This window comes from Halichoeres trimaculatus, unplaced genomic scaffold (assembly GCF_033239565.1).
Source record: "Halichoeres trimaculatus isolate MK-OKI-2021-1 unplaced genomic scaffold, fHalTri1.1 fHalTri1_scaffold_12, whole genome shotgun sequence".
Classification (NCBI taxonomy): Eukaryota; Metazoa; Chordata; class Actinopteri; order Labriformes; family Labridae; genus Halichoeres; species Halichoeres trimaculatus.
Genome location: NW_027437190.1, coordinates 30,649,512 through 30,671,930, shown reverse-complemented (window position 1 = coordinate 30,671,930; position 22,419 = coordinate 30,649,512). Strand labels below are relative to the sequence as shown.

At 38.6% G+C, this 22,419-nt stretch overlaps 1 protein-coding gene across 1 annotated transcript in view; it reads right to left on the bottom strand.

Moving 5' to 3' along the window:
- rftn1b (raftlin, lipid raft linker 1b) overlaps nucleotides 1-22,419 on the bottom strand; it is a 204,086-nt gene continuing 181,667 nt past the window's right edge. The window contains exons 8-10 of the mRNA XM_074683789.1: nucleotides 21,052-21,155; nucleotides 8,796-8,871; nucleotides 1-8,045 (exon numbers count right to left, since the gene is read on the bottom strand). Coding sequence (XP_074539890.1) covers nucleotides 7,398-8,045; nucleotides 8,796-8,871; nucleotides 21,052-21,155 — 828 coding nt within the window. The 3' untranslated portion in view covers nucleotides 1-7,397. The remainder of the gene's footprint in view (nucleotides 8,046-8,795; nucleotides 8,872-21,051; nucleotides 21,156-22,419) is intronic.

The window sequence follows — 22,419 nt, the reverse complement described above, 5'->3', positions numbered from 1 at the left end:
ATACTCAGGATAGCAAAGATAAAGAATACTTTTTTCTTCCTCGATAGCAAACACCGCTATACAAGTGACATCGGCACATGATCAAAGATACTCAACATTCAAGATGGCAGCCGAGGTGACAGAAAACATCAGAGACAAAAAAAACTAAGAATACATTTTCCAGAGGCTGTGAGCAAGCTAAAGTGACAACACAGAAAAATAATGACGGCATCCTATAGTTTCATGTTCTGTCGTTTCTACGCTGCTCGCTTCACATCATAGTAGCACACAGGAAATGAACCAGGACGGTTGTTTTTTTTTTTTTTTTTAACAGCATTACCAAGAACGATTGCACCAGCGCCACTACTCAGGCTCAGAGACAATTATGCTGATAAGACAGGAAACTGTGAATTACCCTTTCTTTTTTTTCTTTACATGGATGGGTTGAGGGCTGTAAATGTATATTTGAAGCTAACATTAGTCAGAGGTCTCCTTCTTTTCACGGACGGATACGTTAACATGGTTCAGCATCATTTAACTGATGAAGTGTCAGATCCTGCTTCCATTTTCCCTCACTTTCTTTTTTTGTGAGGAAAAAAAAAACACAATTACCCACAGTCCCCGGAGTATACTCATGTCAGAGGTTAGACTGCACAGCAACCAATCAGCCCTTATCAGACGGAGACGGGGCCTCGAAGGCCGTGGCCTCAGGTGGGACAGGCAGATACGGGGCTGCTGTAACTTATGTCAAGGTTACGATCATCCGTGCTCGTGGATGTCCGACAGGAATGTAGTGGGAGTTGGAAAAACACCGTCATGTCACATGAGATCACCTTGCGGCTTAAGTGATTTTCCAAAGTCAGCTTTTTTCAGATAAAGAGCGGTTTGTTTTGCAGGATGCCAAAAGGGAATACGTGTCATAAAATCAGATTAAAAACAAAGAAGGGCTGAGGCAGGGGCACGGAAAGATGACAGATGAAATGTTTATCTCGACACCAGGAAAAAACAGAAAGTGATCAAATCAGATGAAATAGGTTGGCTGGGATTCAGTGTCTCAGATTTTCACCATCATTTACGAGCTCATCAAATATCAAAAAGCCTCTTTTAGTCTTGCCTTTCACAACAGCTGAGTCTTATTTGCTCCCCAGCAGCTCGGGTACACTGAAAAAACTGAAATCTTATAGAGTTTTGTTGTCTTATTTTCAGTAGAAAATGTCTTTTCAGACTTAATATGAGCCACATTCACCTGACTATTCCAGAAAAATGGCTTGTTCAAGCAGGAACGGAGCCAGGTTTTCAATTTTTCAATTTTTAACCATTTCAATTTTTTCTTGTTCCATTGTCAGACGCCGCCCTGTTGGCCATGGCTGCCTGTTGCAGCAGCTCCATCTTCTTTGTCGCCAAAGTTTTTGTGTCTTCTGTGATATTTTTACTGTTTTTGCTCCTGTGTTTGTCTGGAGATCCTACATGTAACCATGGCTGCATTGTTTACAGGTGAAATCAGCTGTTAGCAGCCTGTAGCATGTCAATGCTAACTGGTGCAAGGCCAGATGTTTCCCCACAAGGTGAGGACGACGTGCTTGGTCTCAGGTGTGAGCTTAGAAGTGACAACAACGACCTGTCCTTCCATCCATCGTTATTGGGAATATAAGATCTGTCTCCAATACAATAGGCAAGCTAGCCATGGTAACCCAGCAACAGAGGAATACCAGAAGGCAGCGTAGCATCATGCTAGTCACAGATATGGCTAACGGAGCTAACACCTGGCACCAACGCCACATTGGAAGAGCTTCACCTGCTGTGCTTTTTGCACTTTCTATACACTTTCTTACTTTTTTTTTGCTGTGACTCATCCTGAATTTCCCCTTGAGGATAAATAAAGTTATTTTCTATTCTATTATAACTTAAAACAAGACAATTTTCTGTACTGATCAGTTGAAACTGTCTCAGATCAAGTGTAATATGACAACTTTTACTTAAAATAAGACAAAAACACTTGATAATATTTCAGTTTCTTGCAGTGTAGAAGAGGCAGCATTAAATATTCCTCTGACACAATAAGTGCTTCTGCAGCTCAAACAGCTGAAAGCTAAAAAGGAGGGTGTGAAGTTTGAAAAAAAAGGAAAGAGATCATTAGGATATGACTCCATCTTGCCTAAAGTCAATATCAGAGTGGTTTTTCTGTCGTGTGTTCGTGCAAACTCTTCTGTGCAGCTGTGGAAAATCCATTCTGGCTCATTTATGACCCTTGACCTCGTCTGCTGTTAGCGATGACCTCATGCTCGCAGGTCTGGGCTCTGTCATAGTGGAGGGCGAGAGGACAAGGAGCATATGTTTCAGGGGGTCAAACCCACCGTGACCCCTTCTCCGTTTTTCTTTTTTCTTTAAAGAAAAATAAAAAAACATCAGCTCTCGGGAGGTAGCTCGAAGCGTCAGTCAGAAATACATTTCAGCAAGCGTTAGCGGAAACAGCAGAGGCAACACAAAGTCACCGTAAAATCTCTCGACTCCAAAACAGAACATTCACGATATTAAAAGTAATAAAATAAAATGTTTGTAACATCTCGAAAATAAAGCCAAACACCTTCATGTAGACAAACTTCAAATGTTTCGTCCCCTCGGTCTGAACTCTAGTAAGAAAACAGGGAACAACAGCTTCAAAAATACCAACACTGACTGTAGCAAAACTCTTCCTGTTTGACTAGAACAAACATATAACACTTAAATCACCATTGTGCCTCTATAGGACAGGATCTAAAAGCAGATTGTGGGCCATTTACAGTATAGTCATAAGGCTAAGCTGGTCACAGTTTTTATATACTACTCTACACAAACACACGTGTCATTTTACATTGAAAGAAATCTCAGCGGCGGGTGGATTAATCAAGGAGAGCACTTATTCAGCATAATCCATCTTACTTGAGTGTAATTGTGGAGTTTGGTCTCCAAAATAGAGACATTTTCCTCGACTGAGTTATCATCTATTCTCATAAAACAAAAGATATGAGGAATTATAGTCTGTTTAAAGCAGGACAGAAGGTAGCTGAAGTTTAATAAACACTTTCCTGGCGTGGGTAATTTTCTTCCTCCTCAGTGCAAAAGCTTCCCAATGACATCACCTTTAAATCTGAAGGCTATTTCCTCGACACGTTGAGGTGTTTTGCTGTCAATAAGTGACCCCCATTATAAATGCATGATTCCTGACAGACACCCCACTGACAAAATCCATTAGTGAGCTAATGAGAGCCCCACACCGCGAATGCCGTGTACGCCGTGAACGCCGCCACCTAACCCCCCCTTCTTCTTCTTCTCTCTTTTAGAAATGGAAAGCTACACGATGCCATGAAACAGCACATTAGGACTTGGTTATTGTCAGAAATGATGTCTGGTAAGGGGTGCTCAAAGAGCTGGAGGTGAAATAATGAAAGAAAACTCGACGGGGAATGTGAAACACTAACGGCCGTTTCTTTAAATGAGCCTATTCGTTCCTTTTATTTGACTCTGTGAGGCTCTCTGTCTCGCTTTCAGCCTCTTCCTTTGTCTGTTTTGGTTTCAGTGAACAACAAGGCTCGGTCCTGACCACAAAGCTTTACCTGACAGCTGCTTTGTTTTGACTGAAAATGTACTTAAAAACTGCAACTCTGCTCAGGAGTAAACCTTGTATGTATACGCTAACTAACTAGGTGTGGAGGAATATGAGTTCTGCCCTTGAGCTGCAAACATTCAGCTGAATTTCACATCCTTATCTAACTTGGCTTTGATTATGGAACATTCTGTATGCAAGGTGAGCTTAGCACACCACACCAAAGAGTGATTATCGGCTCTCTTTGAAGCACTTGAAGGCTTAGAGCTCAGCGTAAACAATTATCTCTTCACCCTACTTTGGATTGCCTGTCGCAACAAACGCCTTTCCCATCACCTCTACCAGCGTTCTCCTTCAACCTCCCTCCACATTACAACTCACTGTTCCTGCTGAGAACGAAGGAATGGGGGAATGGTAAAACAGTCAGTCTTCATAATGTCAGTTTGTGCATGAGGAAAAAGGCCTGTATCACGTTATAATTCTGCCTCTTAATATTCAGAGCAGACTCGACTTTTTGTCAGCTTTACGATCTGAAGAGCTGCTCAAACTGCTCAGCTACATGGTTTCAGCACGTCGTGTTAACGGTGCTTTATCGTACTGCAGCTTGAACAGTTTAGTTTGAAGCTATTCTCCTTAAAACAGACAGAAAAAAGCCGCTGTCGTTTCAGTTTATCAAACAGATGCTAATCAAACAGATTGAATGCTAACACCATGTATCATGTTTGTGTAACACTCCACACTTCTTCAAAAACCTGGTCACACCAAAAATAATTGATAAAATCATCATGTAGCCGATATTCTTGCGATGTCTGTGGTTATGTTTGCAGAACTTGTGGTAAACTAATGTGTCTGGTTCACCAACACCACACAAAGCTGGCGTTAGCTACTCTGGCTAGCTTTCTTTCTACTTTATCTGCACTAGAAGTTATCCAGCAACCTTGCTGTTAACAGAAAAAGCTAAAAGGTGCAGTGTAAAAAACGTATTCATTTTTTATTTTTTGCCATCTAACATGTAAACTCTGGGTATCTCCAGTCTCAGAACTCTTTAAAGGCTGTGACTTTTATTATATATCCAACTTTTTAAGCCTCAATACTGATATCTAGGCTTTGGTATCAGCTGATACTACGGTGGCTGAGAAGTCCAACCAAAATTACAAAGTTTGAAACAAAACAAATTTACATTTTGGAAAGCACTTTAACAGAAAAAAACAAAAACAAAACAAAACAAAAAATAAATAAAAAATTTAAAAAATCCCATTTTGCAAATCAAATTTACATTTAAAAAAAACTTAAACAAATGAAAAAAAAATACATTTTGCAAAACACTTTCACGAGTCCTGAATTGAATAATTTTCAGGTCATGTTTTGCATTTAGTGCATTTCTTTTCTGTTTAAATTTTGTCATATGTCTTTTTGTTTCAAAACTTGTTAAAGTGTTTTGCAAAATGTCAACTTGTTTTTGCATGTGTGAAAGTGTTTTGCAAAATGTTCATTTGTTTTGCAAAATTTAAATTTGATATTTTTTTCATTTGTTAAAGTGTTTCCACAATTGTAAATTTGTCTTTTTCATTTGTAAAAGTGTTTTGCAAAATGTAAATTTGCCTTTGCATTTTTAAAAGTGTTGTGCAAAATGTTAATTTGTTTTGCAAAATGTAAATTACATATATATATTTTTTCATTTGTAAAAGTGTTTCCACAATGTTAATTTGTTTTTTCAACCATAAAAGTGTTTCCAAAATGATTTTTTTTCATTTGTCAAAGTGTCTCAAAATTTGTCATTTTTGTTTGCACCTCTCAGCCACCATACGATACAGATACTAATCCGATCTGATACCAGTATCAATAATAGTAGTAACACATTTTGTTTAAAAGCACCTTTCTGGACTATCAAAGTCACTTTACAGTGAATCAAAAATCTAATTTAACATTCTCTATTCCCAAAAGTAAGGAAGAGACTGAGAATTATGTTTCCGCTTTTCCAACTAAATGAACAAAAAAAAAAAAACTAAAAATATATCCAAAGTGGCTGTACTGTTATTTATGGGACAATTAATTTGTAAATAAGTTCATCTTCAATACTATCAGGAATTTCAAAGGAAATTAAATTTGCGGTTATTGTAAGTTGATGAACACCGAAGAGAGTAGATGTGAGTTAAAAAGATTTGTTCTTTGGATCGGCACTTTGAAAAGCTTACATCAGTTTTTGGGTTGTTAATATAACTGATACCTGATGCCAGGACTGGTGCATATTATTAATGCAACACAGCTAACAAGTCATGCTAGCTTCCACTATTTGGACTTAGAGAGGTTTAAAGCATCAAAACTGCCTGCTATTGATCAGTGATGCAGTTTTAGGTGTCAAATCAAATCTAGTGTGGTGCATACCCAGAGGAAGGCACGTCTGTTAATCTGTTAACAGTCAACTGCCAGTGTTACCTTTTATGAAAGTTTGCCAACCTGACTTCACTTCAAAACCACAGACCTTCTGCAGCAGACAGCCTCTACCATACTGAGGGGAGTAGCCTACACTGCAAAAAACTGAGATCTTATCAAGTGTTTTTGTCTTTATTTAAGTATGAATTGTCTCATTACACTTGGTATGAGCCACAGTCAACTAATCAGTCCAGAAAAATGTCTTGTTTCAAGCAGGGAAGTAGGTAGGCCAAACCAATTTGGGGTAGGTCTTGAATTAAAAAAAGAAAAAATATATATTATGTAACTTTCCCTATATTATAGGAAGAGCAGCAGCATTAACCACAGTTAAATAAAAGACAAAAATCTTCTGTCTTTCCAAAGATCATTCTCTAGACCTATCAGTATAACATGAGGTTGAATGTGTAATAACTTTTTTTTACCAACAGGCTAAACAATAGCCAAACTTGGCTAATTTTAGAAAGACAGGGCATCTAACAATAACAAAACAAGTGTAAAGTGACAACATTTCATAAGATTCCTCCTAAAAAAATGATTTAAAAAAAAAAAAAAATAAAGATTTTTTTGTTTTTACAAAAAAGTTTGAGGTGGGCCTGGGACTCTTGAGCCCACCCATGATGCCACCCCTGGTTTCAAGTTGTTTAAAGACAAAAACGAGGTCTGATTGCTTCTAACAAGTCGATAAAAATATGCCAAGGGAATAGCAAAAATTTGCTAGAAAATTTGCTTGAAACTAGAATAATACAAGTAATGTTTCTCTTATTCTATAGTTCCATTCCATTTTTCTCTTTAAATAACTTGAAATAAGACATTTTTCTGGACTTGTCAAGTGAATGTAGCTCATACTTAGTCTGAAAAGACATTTTCCACTGAAAATAAGACAAAAACACTTGATAAGATTTTAGCTTTTTGCAAACTCTCATGGCAAGATGGATCACTGCGACCTTTTCTTTTCCAGCAAAAGAGCATATACTTCTCTTGAGTTGAGCAACAAAGATTTCGTCTTCTGGCTGTGTCTAATTTTGGTGTGACCAGGCCTTTCACTGTTTCTCTATAAAACTTCCTCAGATCCAACTATGGCATCTCTGAATGTATCAACCCTCTTGTTTAACTCCATCAAGTTAATCCAGTGTCTCCACAGTGACTATCCTGCTCCAGTTCCTCCTGTTCTGGATTTATACATTCAGTACGTGTGGTAATGTGACAGGGCTGACGTCCTTCTGTGGACAGACTCTGGCAGGATGCTGGAAATTGTCATTAAAGGACGGTATGTTTGGAAAATGCTGCAGCGAGGGGTTCAAACCCCTTTAATTTGGATCAGGGACACCAGTGGGGACCAGTTCTTAGGACGGAGGATCAGAGAGGTAGGGTGAGGGGATTCCTGGACTTGGATGACTAGGGGCTACTCTTGTGTCTCATCTGGGCTCTGATTGGTGGTTGGTAAATCTGTCACAATCTCCTTGGCGATGACATCCCCACCTGCAGGCTCTTCTGTTTTGTTTCTGACCACGCTCTCTTCGTCCTTGTCTTTCTCCTCATCGGTCTCAACCCCGTTTTCGATCACGACTTCCACTTCTGCTACGCCTTCATCCTCCTTTTCTTTGGTCTCGCTCTTCGTTTCAACGACGACTTCTGACACTTCCAGGACCTCGCCGTTTTCAACAGGCTCCCCGTTCTCCTTTGATCCCTCTCCGTCCGGAGCTTCTTCTCCCTCATCTTCTGCTCCTTTGTCTTTCCCTGTATCTGCCCCTCCATCTTTCTTTCCACTTGTCTCTACGCTGATTTCAATCCCATCTTTAATCTGTCCTTCCTCCTCACACCTTTCCTCCCTTTCTTTTGATGTCTGACTTTCTCTCCCTGCCTTTTCATCGGCTGCGTTCGCTCTTTCATCCTTACTCTCTGCGTCCTCTTTCTCAACCTTTTCTCTGTCATCATGAATCTTGGGATCCTCCGCTTCCCTCTCAGCTTTTGATTTCTTCTTCTTCTTGTTCTTCGCCGTCTCTTTAATGCAGTTCTTGTTGGACTTTCCTCGAGGCTTGAAGATCAATTTCTGAAACATTCAAAGTTTACATTAAAGCGTGTTAGTGGAATGCATTGTACCTCTTTGAATACGCTTTTGGGCACAAAGAGGGAAACAGACTTAATTAAGAATGGATCACAGTGGATCTAATAACGCTCTGGGATAACGAGGTAATTCAAATGAGTCTCATTGATGCAGGAAGGAAATTGAGGCCATTTTGAGGGGAGTTATTGGTGCCTCAGGGTCTGCAGTCTGACCAAACAAACAGGACAAAAATTTAATACAAAATGTCCTCAATTACTCGAACAAGTTTTACAGACTTGATGCACTGCAGGGATGTAGCGAGGACTGAAAAACTGCAAAGAAAATCTTGTTAACGCTCAGACTCCTGTGTCTGAGGACCTATTAAATTTGTTGTTGTGATGGCAGTTTAAATTCAGGTCACAGAGAGCGTCAACATGGATTCATTCCACCGCAGACAGAGGTTAGCTTTAGAGGTTATCTCCACTTTTCAGGGTTGCAACTTCGACTCTGCTCCCCCCTAACAAAACAGAGTCAGTAGCTGAAGAATTCCTGATATTTCAAACAGAGAGGAATGGGTTCACATGTGTTCAGCGCTGTGCGTGTTTGGCTACGGGAAACAAAAACAGCTGTGGAATTGGAGGTGGCAAAAAGGTGATGTTAGCTTTGGATATATGGTGGGCAGGTAACCGAATGACTTCTGGTGAGACAACATATTAGACTAAAAAAAAATGCAGAGAGGAATGTTGGATTGTGTACCTTGGAGTCTCTCCTCTTTCGGTTCAAGATGGGTCTCTGGAGGAAAACAATCTGTTTGGTGGACAGACTCCCATCACTGAAAGAGAGGGACAGGAAGAGGGTGGGGGTTAGTTCAGCATGCAGGCATCTGGTCCAAAAGCCTCCATTCAGAGATGAAATGAGCTGGAGAATTAATAAAGAAAGCGCAGTTCCTCTAGTGACCACTAGAGGCTGGCTCAAAAAGCAAGTCATCCTCATAGACTGTAATGTACACTGCAAAAAACTGAAATCTCATCAAGTGTTTTTGTCATTTTTCAACTAAAAACTGTCTAATTACAATTACACTTGATATGAGCCACATTTAACTTATTAGTCCAGATTAGTCTAGTTTCAAGTTATTTAAAGACAAAATAAGGTCTGAATTGCTTGCAACACGTTAAAAAAAAGAAAAATTTGCAAGAAAATTTGCTAAAAAAATAAAATAATGCCTTAATACAAGTAACTTTTCTATTTTTTCATTGGCAGATTTTATTTTTACTTGTTACACTGGAAAAACTTGAAATTGTATCAAGTGTTTTTGTCTTATTTTCAGTAGAAAATGTCCTTTGAGACTTAACATGAGCCATATTCACCTAAACAGTCCAGAAAAATGTCTTGTTTTAAGTTATTTAAGGATAAAATGAGGTCTGAATTGCTTGTAACAAGTAAAAAGAAATTTGCCAATGGAACAAGAGAAAAGTTACTTGTTTTAAGACATTATTCTAGTTTAAGCAATTTTTTCTTGTTCTATTTGCAGATTTTTGTTTTTTACTTGTTACAAGCAATTCAGACCTCATTTTTGTGTTAAAAGAACTTAAAATAAGACATTTTTCTGGACTTGTCAGGTGAATGTGGCTCATATTTAGTCTAAAAGAACATTTTTGACTGAAAATAAGACAAAAACACTTGATAAGATTTCAGTTTTTTCCAGTGTAAACATAAGCCCCAGAAATCATTAAATGGTTTCTGAGCCACAATGACAGTTTCTATATTGAAGAGCTAACTTTGGCTTACTTTCATCTTGGCATTTATTTAGTGTTGACAGATGTCTTGGAAAAAAACTGACCCTGATACCAAATGTTTCAGTATATTTAAGAGCTCTAGATCAAGACTATTTTTGTACCAGGCTTTTTTTCCCACTTGTATTTATTGCTGCTGGCAGGCAGCCTGGGTTTGAATCCTACTTTTTACCTTAACACTTTTCCAGCTCATCACTCACCATGGTTCCTGCTATATTTACTGTCCTGTATATAAAAATCAAAGCATGAAAACTCAGGGAAAATTTAATGACATATATTACAAAGAAATGAAATGAAAAACAAGTTCTAAAAATACCAGGGTTCCTACAGCTTAAGGCAAGTTAAATTCAAGGCTTTTTAAAACTTTTAAATGACATTTGATATTAAATTCAAGACCAACTTCACAATAAACACAAATGGAAAAACCACCATATCGGTTACATTGGGTTAGGGATAATTAATACAGTCAATGTTTGTTGGTTCTGCTATCGTGAATGCATGATGTAACCACGATTTTTAGATTGGAGCTTTCTGCTTTAACCAAACCCTTCAGAGTATTAGAGTCATCATTTAGTCACCTTTTTATGACGTCCTATTCATGTTTCTTGTTTGTTAGTAGCTGGGTTTCACACAAGATGATGTATAGTGGATTGTTATGCGGATTAGAATCCTGACAGGGTGAGACCTGATTGACAGGAAGCAGAGGGGTTTTAATTTATCTGGCTTCATCTTTTGTTTCTTTTTCATAACTATTGATCTTTCACACGAGTTCATATTATTGCAGGTATTTAAAGTTAGTTCATTACTGATGGTTTTAATTTGTAGGCGACTTAAAAATGATCCTCATGATGTGCATTAAGTATTTATTCTCGAAGGTTTGCAGTTTCTGGAAAATGAATCTGGAAAAATCTGTTGATTATTGTAAGAGTATTAATCTGTAAGAGCCTGAATACAAAACAAAATGTGCTTTAACGTCTTCCTCTGAGAGGTTTGCAGGGTTGGATGCAGCATTTTCCATTCTTCTCTGTTTGAAGTGGTAGTTTGACAGCAGAGCTGTGCAGCAGACTTTTCCCCAGGGATGGAGCCACCAACAGGTACATTCAGGCATAAATCGACACAGGCTTTTGCAGTTCTGTATGGCTTCAAGTTATAATAGCCCAGCTGACACTGACAGCCAAGAGTAGGCTCGGTAAAGGCCTGTAATTTTCTAAACCATCCACTCCTTTCTAGCCTTAATGGGCTGGGGCTTTTGCTGGAAACTCAGCTTTGATTTGCCAGGAAGCCATTCAGCATTCTGGACAGGCTAGAAAATAGCTTATGGATAAATGAAGGAGGGAGGAAGGTAATGGAAAAAAGTAGTTGTGTTGGGCTTTCGGCGGTTTAGATAGTAAGCCTTCAGCTGGAAGAGTCTGGAGTCCATTTGATGTTGAGAAAGAGAAGATTTGTAGCAGGCTTTCAGGGTTCTGCAGCGATCATAAACCTGCCATCTCTCCTCATGTGCACGGGTGAGACGGCAGCTTAGAGTTTAGACAGAATCTAAAACCCCTACATGTGTGTATGTGAGTGTGTAACTGAAGTTGTGTCAAACCACCACAGGAAAACATATCTCTTTTTTAAGCCACATCCAATGATGTCAAAAAAGTAGAAACAAACAATAAAAGTGTCACAAACGCAGCTGCCACCGGAGATAAAAAGCAGGGAGGTAAAAAGCAAGTGAGCTGGTAATAAGTGAGAGCACTCTGGACTCAAAAAAAAGGGTCTGTGCATGACGAAATGCAGCACATTAAGACGCTACAGAGAGAGCGTGAGAGACAGGAAGCACACTCAGAAATGAATCTGCATTTCCTGCCTCGATTAATCTGTCAGCGCGAGTACTTGTGCAGATTATCCTACGCAGAACACAGGAGTGTGACATGAGTGTGGGAGGGAGGATTAATATTTGGGAAATTGAGGAAATAGCGAAGAAGTACGTGTTGTGTTTACAAGTTGCAGACAGACATTAAAAATTGAAGACGTGCGTGTGTGAAATATCGGCTAAAGAGGAGGAAGGAGGAGGAGATGACACTGACAGATGACAGTTAAGAGGTTTGGCCTCAGATGTGAATCTGTATCCTTTAAGTGTCAGATAAGAGTGTGAAGTATGAGCACAGCCAGGAATCATTTGACTATCTTGATTTAGGGTCAAAGTCGGCGAGTGTTACCTGAGGATTCCTCTGAGATTTATGGACGGTACTGATATAACACCAGGTTTTTATCTAAGTGGACTGTGGCTGGATTTTAAATCAATGGAAATGGGAAACTGTGAATGAATTCATAGTTTTAGAGGCTGGGAATTTATTGGAATACATGTTTTTCAACTTGATTTTATCTATTTTTTCCCAACAGTGACAAAGCAACACTATTCAGATGCCAAAAAATAGTTTGTCCATCTCAGCTGAAATAACGTCATAATGAGCAGAGCTGGGAAGTCAACAGATCAGAAGTTTTCAGAGAAAACTGAGGCAGCATGAATAAAGAGAAGCTCTGTAATAACTCTTGTGCCTTCATTTGTCTGACATAAACCATTGCAGGTAAGTGATGACAAACCGGAGAGCATGAAGCAAAACTGAAACCAAGTAGAGGTTTCAGTACTGGTAAGCAAAAATAGTAGTAGTAACAAAGTATTTTTTGAAAACTTAAGTCACAAACAAATATACATTTTTTTATGGACGGCCTATGATGTATAGAAGTAGTGACACCTTAATCTGTTAACTGTTACAGGGATAATGTATAGTGAGCAGGTGGTTACGCAAATTAGATTCATTTTCTTCCCCCTTAAAGTTATTTTGTCTTCTGCAGCACTTGTTGAACAGCAGCTTTTTGTTTTTTAGTAATTTTATTATGCCTATATTCAGGAGAAGACAGTGAATAGAGTCAGTGAAAGGTGAGAAAGGGAAAACAACACCTAGACTGCTAGGCCATCTGGGTGCTGCAAATTAGATTTCTGACTGGGTGAGCAAAATCCTGACACAAAGCGGGGTAACTTTGTGGAGATTCATAAATTAGAGTTGCTTTAATATCTCTGCACAATATTTGACAACATTTCCTGACTTCCTTAGCTAGCTGATCGAGGGTGTTGGCAGAAACTGGCATTTTTTCCACAGTGTCAACAGGCTGAAGTGGAATTTGCCAAACTTGTGTCAAAGATTGCTATTTTTTCTTTTATATTCTGTTGATTTTATTAACATTATTATTATCATTATTATTATTATTATTATTATTATTATTATTATTATTATTATTGATAACAACAACAACAACAACAATAATAATAATATTTTTTTATTATTTTTTCAATGTTTACTATTATTTATCATTCCATTTTTCTCACTTCAGCGTTTTACAACACAACACACATGAATCATATTTTCTCTAGTGCTGTCCGATGATTAAAAAAAATAATATAATGAATCACATTTTAATCTCATGTATGCTTAAGGTTTCCAAATAAAGAATTTGAATTCTAGGACATTAGAAAACTGTAGTGCATAATTAATTAAATGAATAAATAAAGAAGAGAAGATTTGGTAATCCCTTTTTTTTCTTTTTAAATGGCCAATATTAAAATGTTTGTATTCACTGCCATTGACATTGTGCAACTGTTTACTGCGTCTATAGAAGTAAATTGTGTTTTTCAGCAGGGTAGGGGGTAAGGGTCTGGCGGAGCTTGTCAATTAAAACCCTGCTCGTAAACTACTGTGGGTGAGAGTGGTGTGCTCTTTGGATGAGAGCTTAGCATGGATATGAGGAGAAGGTGTGAGATGACAGAGACATAGTAAGACGCTGCAAGTGGACGGAAGTCACAGAGAGGATCAAAGGATGGAGCGCCCTAGATGAGTATTATCCAAAAAAGTATGTTTTGTCTGTTTTTTTGGATCTAATTATTTAATAACATGTGAAAGAATTAATCTAATTATTGTGCTGAAGTGACAGCCTTAATTTTCTCAAAACACTTGTACACTGTCCATGGACAAACAGGAACAATACAAGAAGACGAGAGTAATCAGGTTGTCTCTGGTGTCGATTTTGAAGTTTGGACCAACCACAATTAAGCCTTTAATACAGCTGATCAGTTATTGGCTTTATCTTTGGTAACAAGTTTGCTGCTACTCCCTCTGCTGTCAAACTGACGTTCACTTTAAAGAAAGAAAGATGAGGGGAATTAAATGCAGCACACAAAAAAAATCTTGATGTAGAGTTGGATTTAAAATGCATTTAAGTCACTTTTTATCTCTTTAAAATAAAGAAGATTTATGCTTTTCATCTCAGGGCCTGTAAGAAACAGTGATTGCATTCTTTTGTTATGATTTCATTGCTGTTCATTTCATCCTCATATTGTTGTCTTCATTTTCTTTTATATTGTTTTGAGCCCATATGGCTCCTTTGAGTCTGAAAAAAAGAAATGAAGACACCTGCAATAATTAACCTTTTTGTCTGAAGCCGTTTGTGTCCTTGTTCTTTTAATTCACCATTAATGTAGAGAAATTCACATTTACTGTAATTAATGGCTGCAAAATGTAATTACCATCTGCATTAATTGAATGTTGCAAACATGAATGCACGCTCTGAGACAACTACATGAATTAATGTTGTGTGCAGAAGCTGCTGAGCACCAGTTAGCATTAATTTCAGACGCTGCTGAGATCACTGACACTTATCCCAGCCCCTCCACATGAAGAGCAGTCTGCAAACCCTCACACAACAAAAAGAGTGCTTTTGTAAATCTGCCAGTAAAAACGGAGGCGCAAACAGCACAAAAACAAGTGTAATGAGTGTTGCTAATCTGAAATAGATCATCAACCATTATTTCAGCGGGCGAAATGTTTCCAGGGGGGAGAGAAATGAGCTGCGTCCTACACTGTATCTAGGCCGGCTGATTAATTAGCCATGTTGTGCTGTTGTGTTGTGGCATTTTGAAAGAGAGGAGACAGAGGGAGAGGGAGGGAGGTGGAGGAAAAAAAAAAGATGATGAAAACAGAGAGGTAATTAATCTGTGCTGTGAAAGAGCAGCTAACATGACCAGCTGAGGTGGAGGCAGAGCAAACAGTCTGTCAGGGAACTGATGGAAATACCAAGTACACACTTAATCAGTGCAACACAGCAAACAACGGCACTATGTTAAAGGATAGCTCCACATTTTTCAAGCCTGTCTCACAACAATTAATTTCTTTATGTTTATCTGGCCTGCTTTAAATCTGCCTCCTGACAAAACTGGGTGCAAAGAGGCCGCAACACAGGGACTATCTGCAATGCATGTTGGGAAAAGAAGGTAATTATTAAAGCAACTGTGAGACACTTTTGGTTTGTGATGAATGTGGCGCCCTCTATGGACAAATCCATGGATTTGATCTCAGATTTTTGTGTATGAACAGCTTCTTTGGCGTATTTACACGTTATCCTCTTGAAATCACACAAATGTACCCTGCTGTAGGCTTAACGAATCAGGATATGGGCAGGACTTCAAGTCACTGGCTACATTTACATGCAGTGAGTAACCCTTTCATATTGTATTAGCAATAACCCGGTTGTGCATGGCCATGTAAACACCAATAACCCTTTTCAAAAACTGGAATATGCTTATATTTCCTGGGTTTCTCCTTTTCTTACCTAAATATTTGGTCATGTATACACCTCTCAGGATATCCCCTTCAAAAGGAACAATAATTTGTAGTGCTGTCAGGCGATTAAAAAAATTAATCTAATTAATTACAGGATTTGTAATTAATTAACATAATTAATCACATTTTAATCTCATATCTGCTTAAGGTCCCAAAATAAAGAATTTGAATTTCAGGACATTAAAATTACATTAAAAGACATTAAAAAAACATTTGAAAATAAGGTGGGAATATATACAACACATTTTTAGGTACCCTGAGGCATAAAGAACACATGAAACAAGTTGTATGGTTCTATCTTTACAAAATCTACACAGTCCTGCACCTAAGATAAGCTGATTTGATTTTTAGGACGTTTTTTTTCTTCCGTTCACATTTTTACTCGATGTGGACTCAAGTTTCACTGCAATATGAACTTCTATACTTCTATGAGGTCAGGAGAACCAGGGCTAAAGGCTAAAAACTGTGAGGAACTATGTACAAAACACTTTTTTAAGTCTTGGATCAAAGAAAAGTGAAGTATTTTCAGTTTTACATGCTCTGAACACACAAACTGTTGCTCATTGGTGCAGAGCAGCCGCAAGCTGAAACATGACACCAGGAAGATGGAAGGAAATTTTCAAAGAATTCTTTAGATTTAGATACAAGACCTTTATCGGTCATTCAGGGCTTGTTTGATGCAGTAAAGAGTGTAAAATTACCTGTTTTTTACAGAATTGAGCCAGAGCAAACGGTTGATTTTCTGTGGATTTTCAAAAAGGACGTGCGAATAAACGAGATGTGGACGGTAGTCTCCTTAACAGCGCTCTCTCTTCCCGGGTTTAAAGCATGTTGCTGACGTCAGGTGTGATATATTCAGGGACCGTCGGAAATTTGAAAATCTGACGAGAACACCACTTTTTCCATGTAGGACAAACGGTTTGTAAATGCTAGACATTTGAAAATAAGTGCGTCTTTGAACGCCTCGCGGGTTTGGGATCCAGATTAATCTGCGTTAATTTTTATGATGCGTTAATTTGCAGTGTAATTAATTAATCTAATTAACGCGTTAAAATGACAGCCCTATTAATTTGTGTTCTGCGCATTTTCTGTTTGCAAGGAATTATCGGTTGTGTCTGAAATCATTCACTTATCTCCTACTCATTACTCACTATATAGTGAATAAGATGTAGTGGACTATACAGTCCACTCAGTCAGCTAAATTAAATTAACATTTCGAACACTACTCACTCACTCGCATCGCTCACAGGCAGCTGGGGATTTACAGTTATAATTTTTCTTAAACACTGCAAAATGGTATTTATTTCAGTCATAACTAATATTATACAAAGCTTATTTTCTGCAACAGTCAAATATAATAAACAACATTTTTACACATTATTTTTAAAATAAACAAGGCATATATTTGTGCAGCAACTTATGGTGTTTTTAAGAATTACATGGCCTAGTGAATGCATCATCCAGTTTAGCGGCTAACGCCTTTGTTGCTTATTTATCTGCTTGAAATTGTGAGACGCGCTCATACAAAAGTTAAACAAAGAGCCAAGTGTCGTTTTCTGACAGATTTTAATTTTGTTTCATTCATTCATTCATTTATTTTCTGAATTATTTTTCCTGTTCAGGGTCGTCATTGGGTGAGAGGCAGGATACACCCTGGAGAGGTCGCTAGTCAATCACAGGGCTTACACAGACAGACAACCATTCACTCACACACACACTCACACCTAGGGACAATTTAGAGTGTTCAGTTAACCTGATGAGCATGTTTTTGGACCGTGGGAGGAAGCCAGAGGACCCAAACATGGAGAACGTGCAAACTCCACACAGAAAGGCCGAAAGGCTAAGCTGGGAATCGAACTGGTGACCTTCTTGCTGTAAGGCTGCAGCGCTAACTGCTGCGCCACTGCGCAGCCCAATGTTGTTTCATGTTATCACTAATACACTACTTTTCAAATGCATTGTGGGATACAATGAGTGGACTATATAGTGAATGACCATGCTCACTCAGATTTCGGACAGCACTACAAAATTGCACTATAAAGTGAATAGGGAGTGATTTCGGACACAGCCTTGGTCTTTTGAGTACAGGAGGTCTGTTGCTGCTATTATTGTTGCTGTTGCCATGGACACTGTAAGAAGAAGCAGAATTGACGCAAATCGTGTTGAGATGTTGTCTGAGTGTCGCTGTTTTAATCAGGATACCATGTATCACTGTTTGTTCATGCATATAAAGGGGTTATTGTGAATGTTTCAGAAACCGGAATATCAACCTTAACCTGAATATTGACTAATCGAAGCCTCTGTTGCAGAATTGCTATGCATAAGCAGTCATCAGCTCCCTTTGTGTACATGAAGCAGCTGTTTTATCTCTTTTGATGGAAACAAGGGAGAAAAACTGTTTTATAGCGTCCTTTTTCCACCTAAGGTGGTGCTAGTTCAACACTTCAAGAACCAGCTTATTTTCCACAAGAAAGGGCCTCAAAAGATCCACGTCATAGTGTCACTAAATAGTAGTTGAAAGTAGAGAAAAACGTATTGATCTCAATTAATGATACATGTGAAAAAGTTTCTTCAAAGTCAACATTTACGTTTGCAAGCGCTGAACTGTTTTTTTCTTCCAGCTAAACGCCACACATCACATTTTATCTGCTGATCCACAGAGGAGAAGCTGAACGCTATCAGGCTGAGAGGTTTCCTCATCAGAAGCAGCAGGAAGCCACTCCGCTCAGAAAAAGGTTAAAAAGTAACTTCTTTTCCTAACAGGAGGAGGAGGATTATTGAATCCACAGTGTGAGGATGACACTGATCATTACAGTCTCCCCGAAACTGATCAAGATGAAGCTCGGAGAAATTTACCGTTACGGGAAGAATTAGAGGAACACTGCTGCTTGTGCTGGATTTAAAGATGGAAATTAATGCAGAAAAATCAATGGTATATGGACATGAATTGAAAAATAAACCTACAGGGGGATTTTACAGGCTTTTTTTTGTGATACTCAGAGTTTAAAGTTTGTCCAGTCTGTGTTACAGTAAAAACATCATGGTGCAAGACAGAGATCTCTGTGAAAGAAGATGTAAAAAGCTCATTTTATGTTAAAAGAAAAACAGAAATTTTCTAAAATTTTTCAGGAGTTGGTGTGTGGAAAGGCTTCAGAACAGGTTTTCAGAGCCTCATCTGCTCCTACATGTCGAAGCAGAGATTCTGTTTTAAGGTGAGGCTCTTTGACCAGAAGCGGATGTACGCTCATACAGCGCACACAGAGTGATGAGTCAGCACAGGCTTAGCGGAGGAGCCGTTACATTTCTGTGAAGAGATTTTCCACAGCTGCTCGGCTCAGAGCTCGGCTCAAATTGAAACAGATTTAGGTCAAATCTTTTGAAGCCGTCATAATTCTTCCACAATAACTTATACAGAGAAGGTACGTGTGTCACGATTCGGTGCTCCAGTTTCACTGGGATACTGGAGTTGGAGAGTTTTACCATAACTTCTGAAGTGAAGCTCGGTTTTTTAGATTCAAACTTTCTGTGGAGTTCTCTTCCTTCAACAAAAGTTAAGTTACACACTGCAGAAGATTTTAATTCTGAGAAGTTTTCTGTGAGGAAAGAAAAAAGCTGACAAACTGACACACATGCTGAATTTGAATAATCAGTGGACCTTTGTATGAATCAGGAGCAGTGCAGGGATTTCATTAAGCACTTTGCCTCAGTCTTTGTATTTGAAGTGGAGTCACCAAACCTGGAGTCTGAGTCAGGTCTTACGTCCCACTCACCAGAAAAGAATGAGAGTTCATGTCTTATTATCAGTATGGTTTATTTGGAGGAGGCCGCCGTTTTATTCAAAGGTCAGGCCCTGGGTCCAATCATGGCTCAAAGTCCATTTCTATACAGCCCCCAGCTCTCTGCTTGTTAAATGATGTTTATATGTACACTTTCTGTCAAGAGCACAAAAAAAACCAAAGTTTATCTGGTAACATCTCACAAAACTACATTTGGACTGTGCATAGGCTACTTCTATAAAGTTAAAGCTCTGTACATTCTGGTTATGAAATGGTGCAGAAAAGGCAAAAAAATTGGGGGGTACAATTTCCAGAGTGCAGGATAAGAAATATTTGGGTCTAAAATGTTTGTGGGTCACAATAGTCTGAATATGAAAAACATTCCAGATGGAATCCAGATCCTGCTTCTGCCATAAAACACTCACGGTATAGGCTAGTTTTTAATGTATACCAGAGGTGTGAAAAAAAAAAATAAACGATACGGCAATATATCATGATACTTTGACCTCTGATCAATATCTGTATTTCAACTCCTAATATTGATATTTTTGTAAAAATAAAAACTCATATTTCGCTGAGTTGGAAGTAAAATACGACTTCTGCATTTCTACTGCGGTAGATGGCGCCAAAGAACTACTACCCTGTATGGTGCCAATAGATTGTATAATAATTCTCTGAGTAATAATAATCAATGGTAATCAATAAATTTAATTTCTTAACTTGATAATGTTGGTATTTGTTGTACTCAGCAAGTCAGTACGCCATAGACACAAATGTTTTCCTTGTGTAAGTGGCCACAGGGCTATCGCGCTGTGATTATTCAGGTTCCGGGGTGGCTTCTGTGCCCAGCAATTGGAATAAAGTTAGGAGGTGTGTCTCACACACCGGGTTTGCCTCAGAGTAATCAGGCTTGTTAGAGGAGAGCAATGGTATGTTGAATCATGCCTATTGAAATAAAACTTGTTATTGTTTAAATATGCTATCCTTCCCTAAAATTTACTTATCTGTCGTTGAAACACTTTGTAGGAAGGTTGATGGTTCCAAGTTCGTCGTCTGTTTTTTAGTAAAAATTGTCTTATTATACTGGATATGAGCCACGTTTAACTTATCAGTCCAGGAAAATGTCTTTTTTTCAAGTCATTTGAAGACAAATATTAGCTTTGAATTGATTTTAACAAGTAAAACAATCTGCCAATGAAACAAGAAAAAATTGCTTAAAAGAAATTCAGACTTTGTTTTTGTCCTCAAATAACTTGAAACAAGACATTTTCCCAGACGTGTCAGGGAAATGTGACTCAATTTAAGTCTAAAGACATTTTCTACTTAAAATAAGACAAAAACATTTGATAAGATTACAGTTTTTTTTTTGCAGTAAGGTGAAGAGACGCTGCAATATTTGTATGACACGGTGGTGCAATTTTATTGTTTGTACATTTTGACCGAGTTGATTGTATCAGGAAGTGTGTGTGTGTTTTGTATATGTGTTTCAATATCTGTGAAAAGTTTTGGATTGTAAAAGACTGTAATCTGTATTAATCTGATGTGTTTTCCAGTTTCTAGAAATAACTAGATAAGCACTCAGAGAGAGAGTTTTTATATACTTCAAATACTTCAACATTAAACTAAAAAGAAAAATCTATCCCAGTTAAAAAATACACTAAGCATTTGTGGTTATTGACTAGTATCAAAAAGGCTTGTAGCTGCAGTTTTGTCTCCTTGCCAACAGAGGTCACTGGTGGTCTCAGATCACTAACTGCATCATTAATACTCTGATGAGGGTCATCACCTGTTTGTCTTGATTACAGGAGTTGGCAGCACACAGGTGAGTCTCCATCCAAACGTGGCCAGGGACTGCAGCAGAGGGATATAATCAGCCTTCACCTGCAAACCCTGTGGAGACAACAAGGTGTCCATTAGACAACCTGCAATCAAGTGGAACAACCCTAAACCTGCACATAATCCCCACACTTTCCTCCGTGAACACCCGGCGCACAGCACACCGAGCTGCTCGCCTGCTTATCATGATGCAGAGCGCTTTCAAATCTGTGATTACAGCCGCTGGAGCTCTGAGGTCTGAGATGCAATCAAGCGCTGTCAGCATCACTTAGAGACCCAAATCCTGGTTTAAGCAATTCCTCTCAGATATGATGGCTTTAATAAAATGTGTGTGTGCTGTCAAGAAAGAAACACACAGGAGAGAAGAATAAAAAAACAGACATAAATCAACTGCTACAGAAACTCCCTGGTTGCCATGAGTCAACATGGCAACCGTGTCTGTTCCTGACAAGTGTGTGTCAGCACAGTAAGTCCTTGAGCAAATAGACTGCTCATGTGAAACTGCTCACTTTGAGGTAAACATTTTAATGCTATTAGTGCTATTTTAATACCATGAAATGAGGCACAGAGGCTTTGTCTAAATGACACATTCAAATAAAAAAACTCTAACATGCAAACGGTTATTTTGAGTCAGGAGAAAAACATCCTGTCGGTGATTCATACCGAAACACACACACATTTGAAGATGTACATTCAGAACAGACACATACACGTCGAAGAGGGTGTGTGCTTGTGGTTTGCCATTCTTACCGTGTCTGACACCTGCTGAAAAACCGCAACACATGTCCGTGAGAGCAGCACAAAAACACACCCATCGTTCTCAAAGCTCATGCAACCACACTTTCCCCTCTGTGAGTTGATGTCTAAGCAAAAAGCAGACAAAAGTGACCCAAAACTATTCAGCCCTTCACCGATCTTTGCATAAATTCCAGACCATTACACTCACCGATGCATTATGGGTACTGGAATGAGTCAAGGCGACATTGAAGATGAACAAAGTAGAGCTCAGGAGTTGGTCTATTCATAGCCCACTGATCAACTGTATAAGAACAGAGAGTTGAGAATACATCACACCTACACACGCCACATTAGCCTTCAGAGCACTGTGAAGTGTGAAAGTCTCCTCTAATTAAAGCTGCACCAGCGTTTTCATGTGGAGATATTATTCAGCCACCTTCTCCAGCTTCTGTCACAGAGCAGCAGATTAACTGAAACAGGATTTCGTGTGCAGTGTACTAATGACAGTAAAGATGCCGCTTGCTCCTGCTTTGGAGAACATTTGTAGCCTACACACGCTTTACAGCTTCACAGTAAAAGT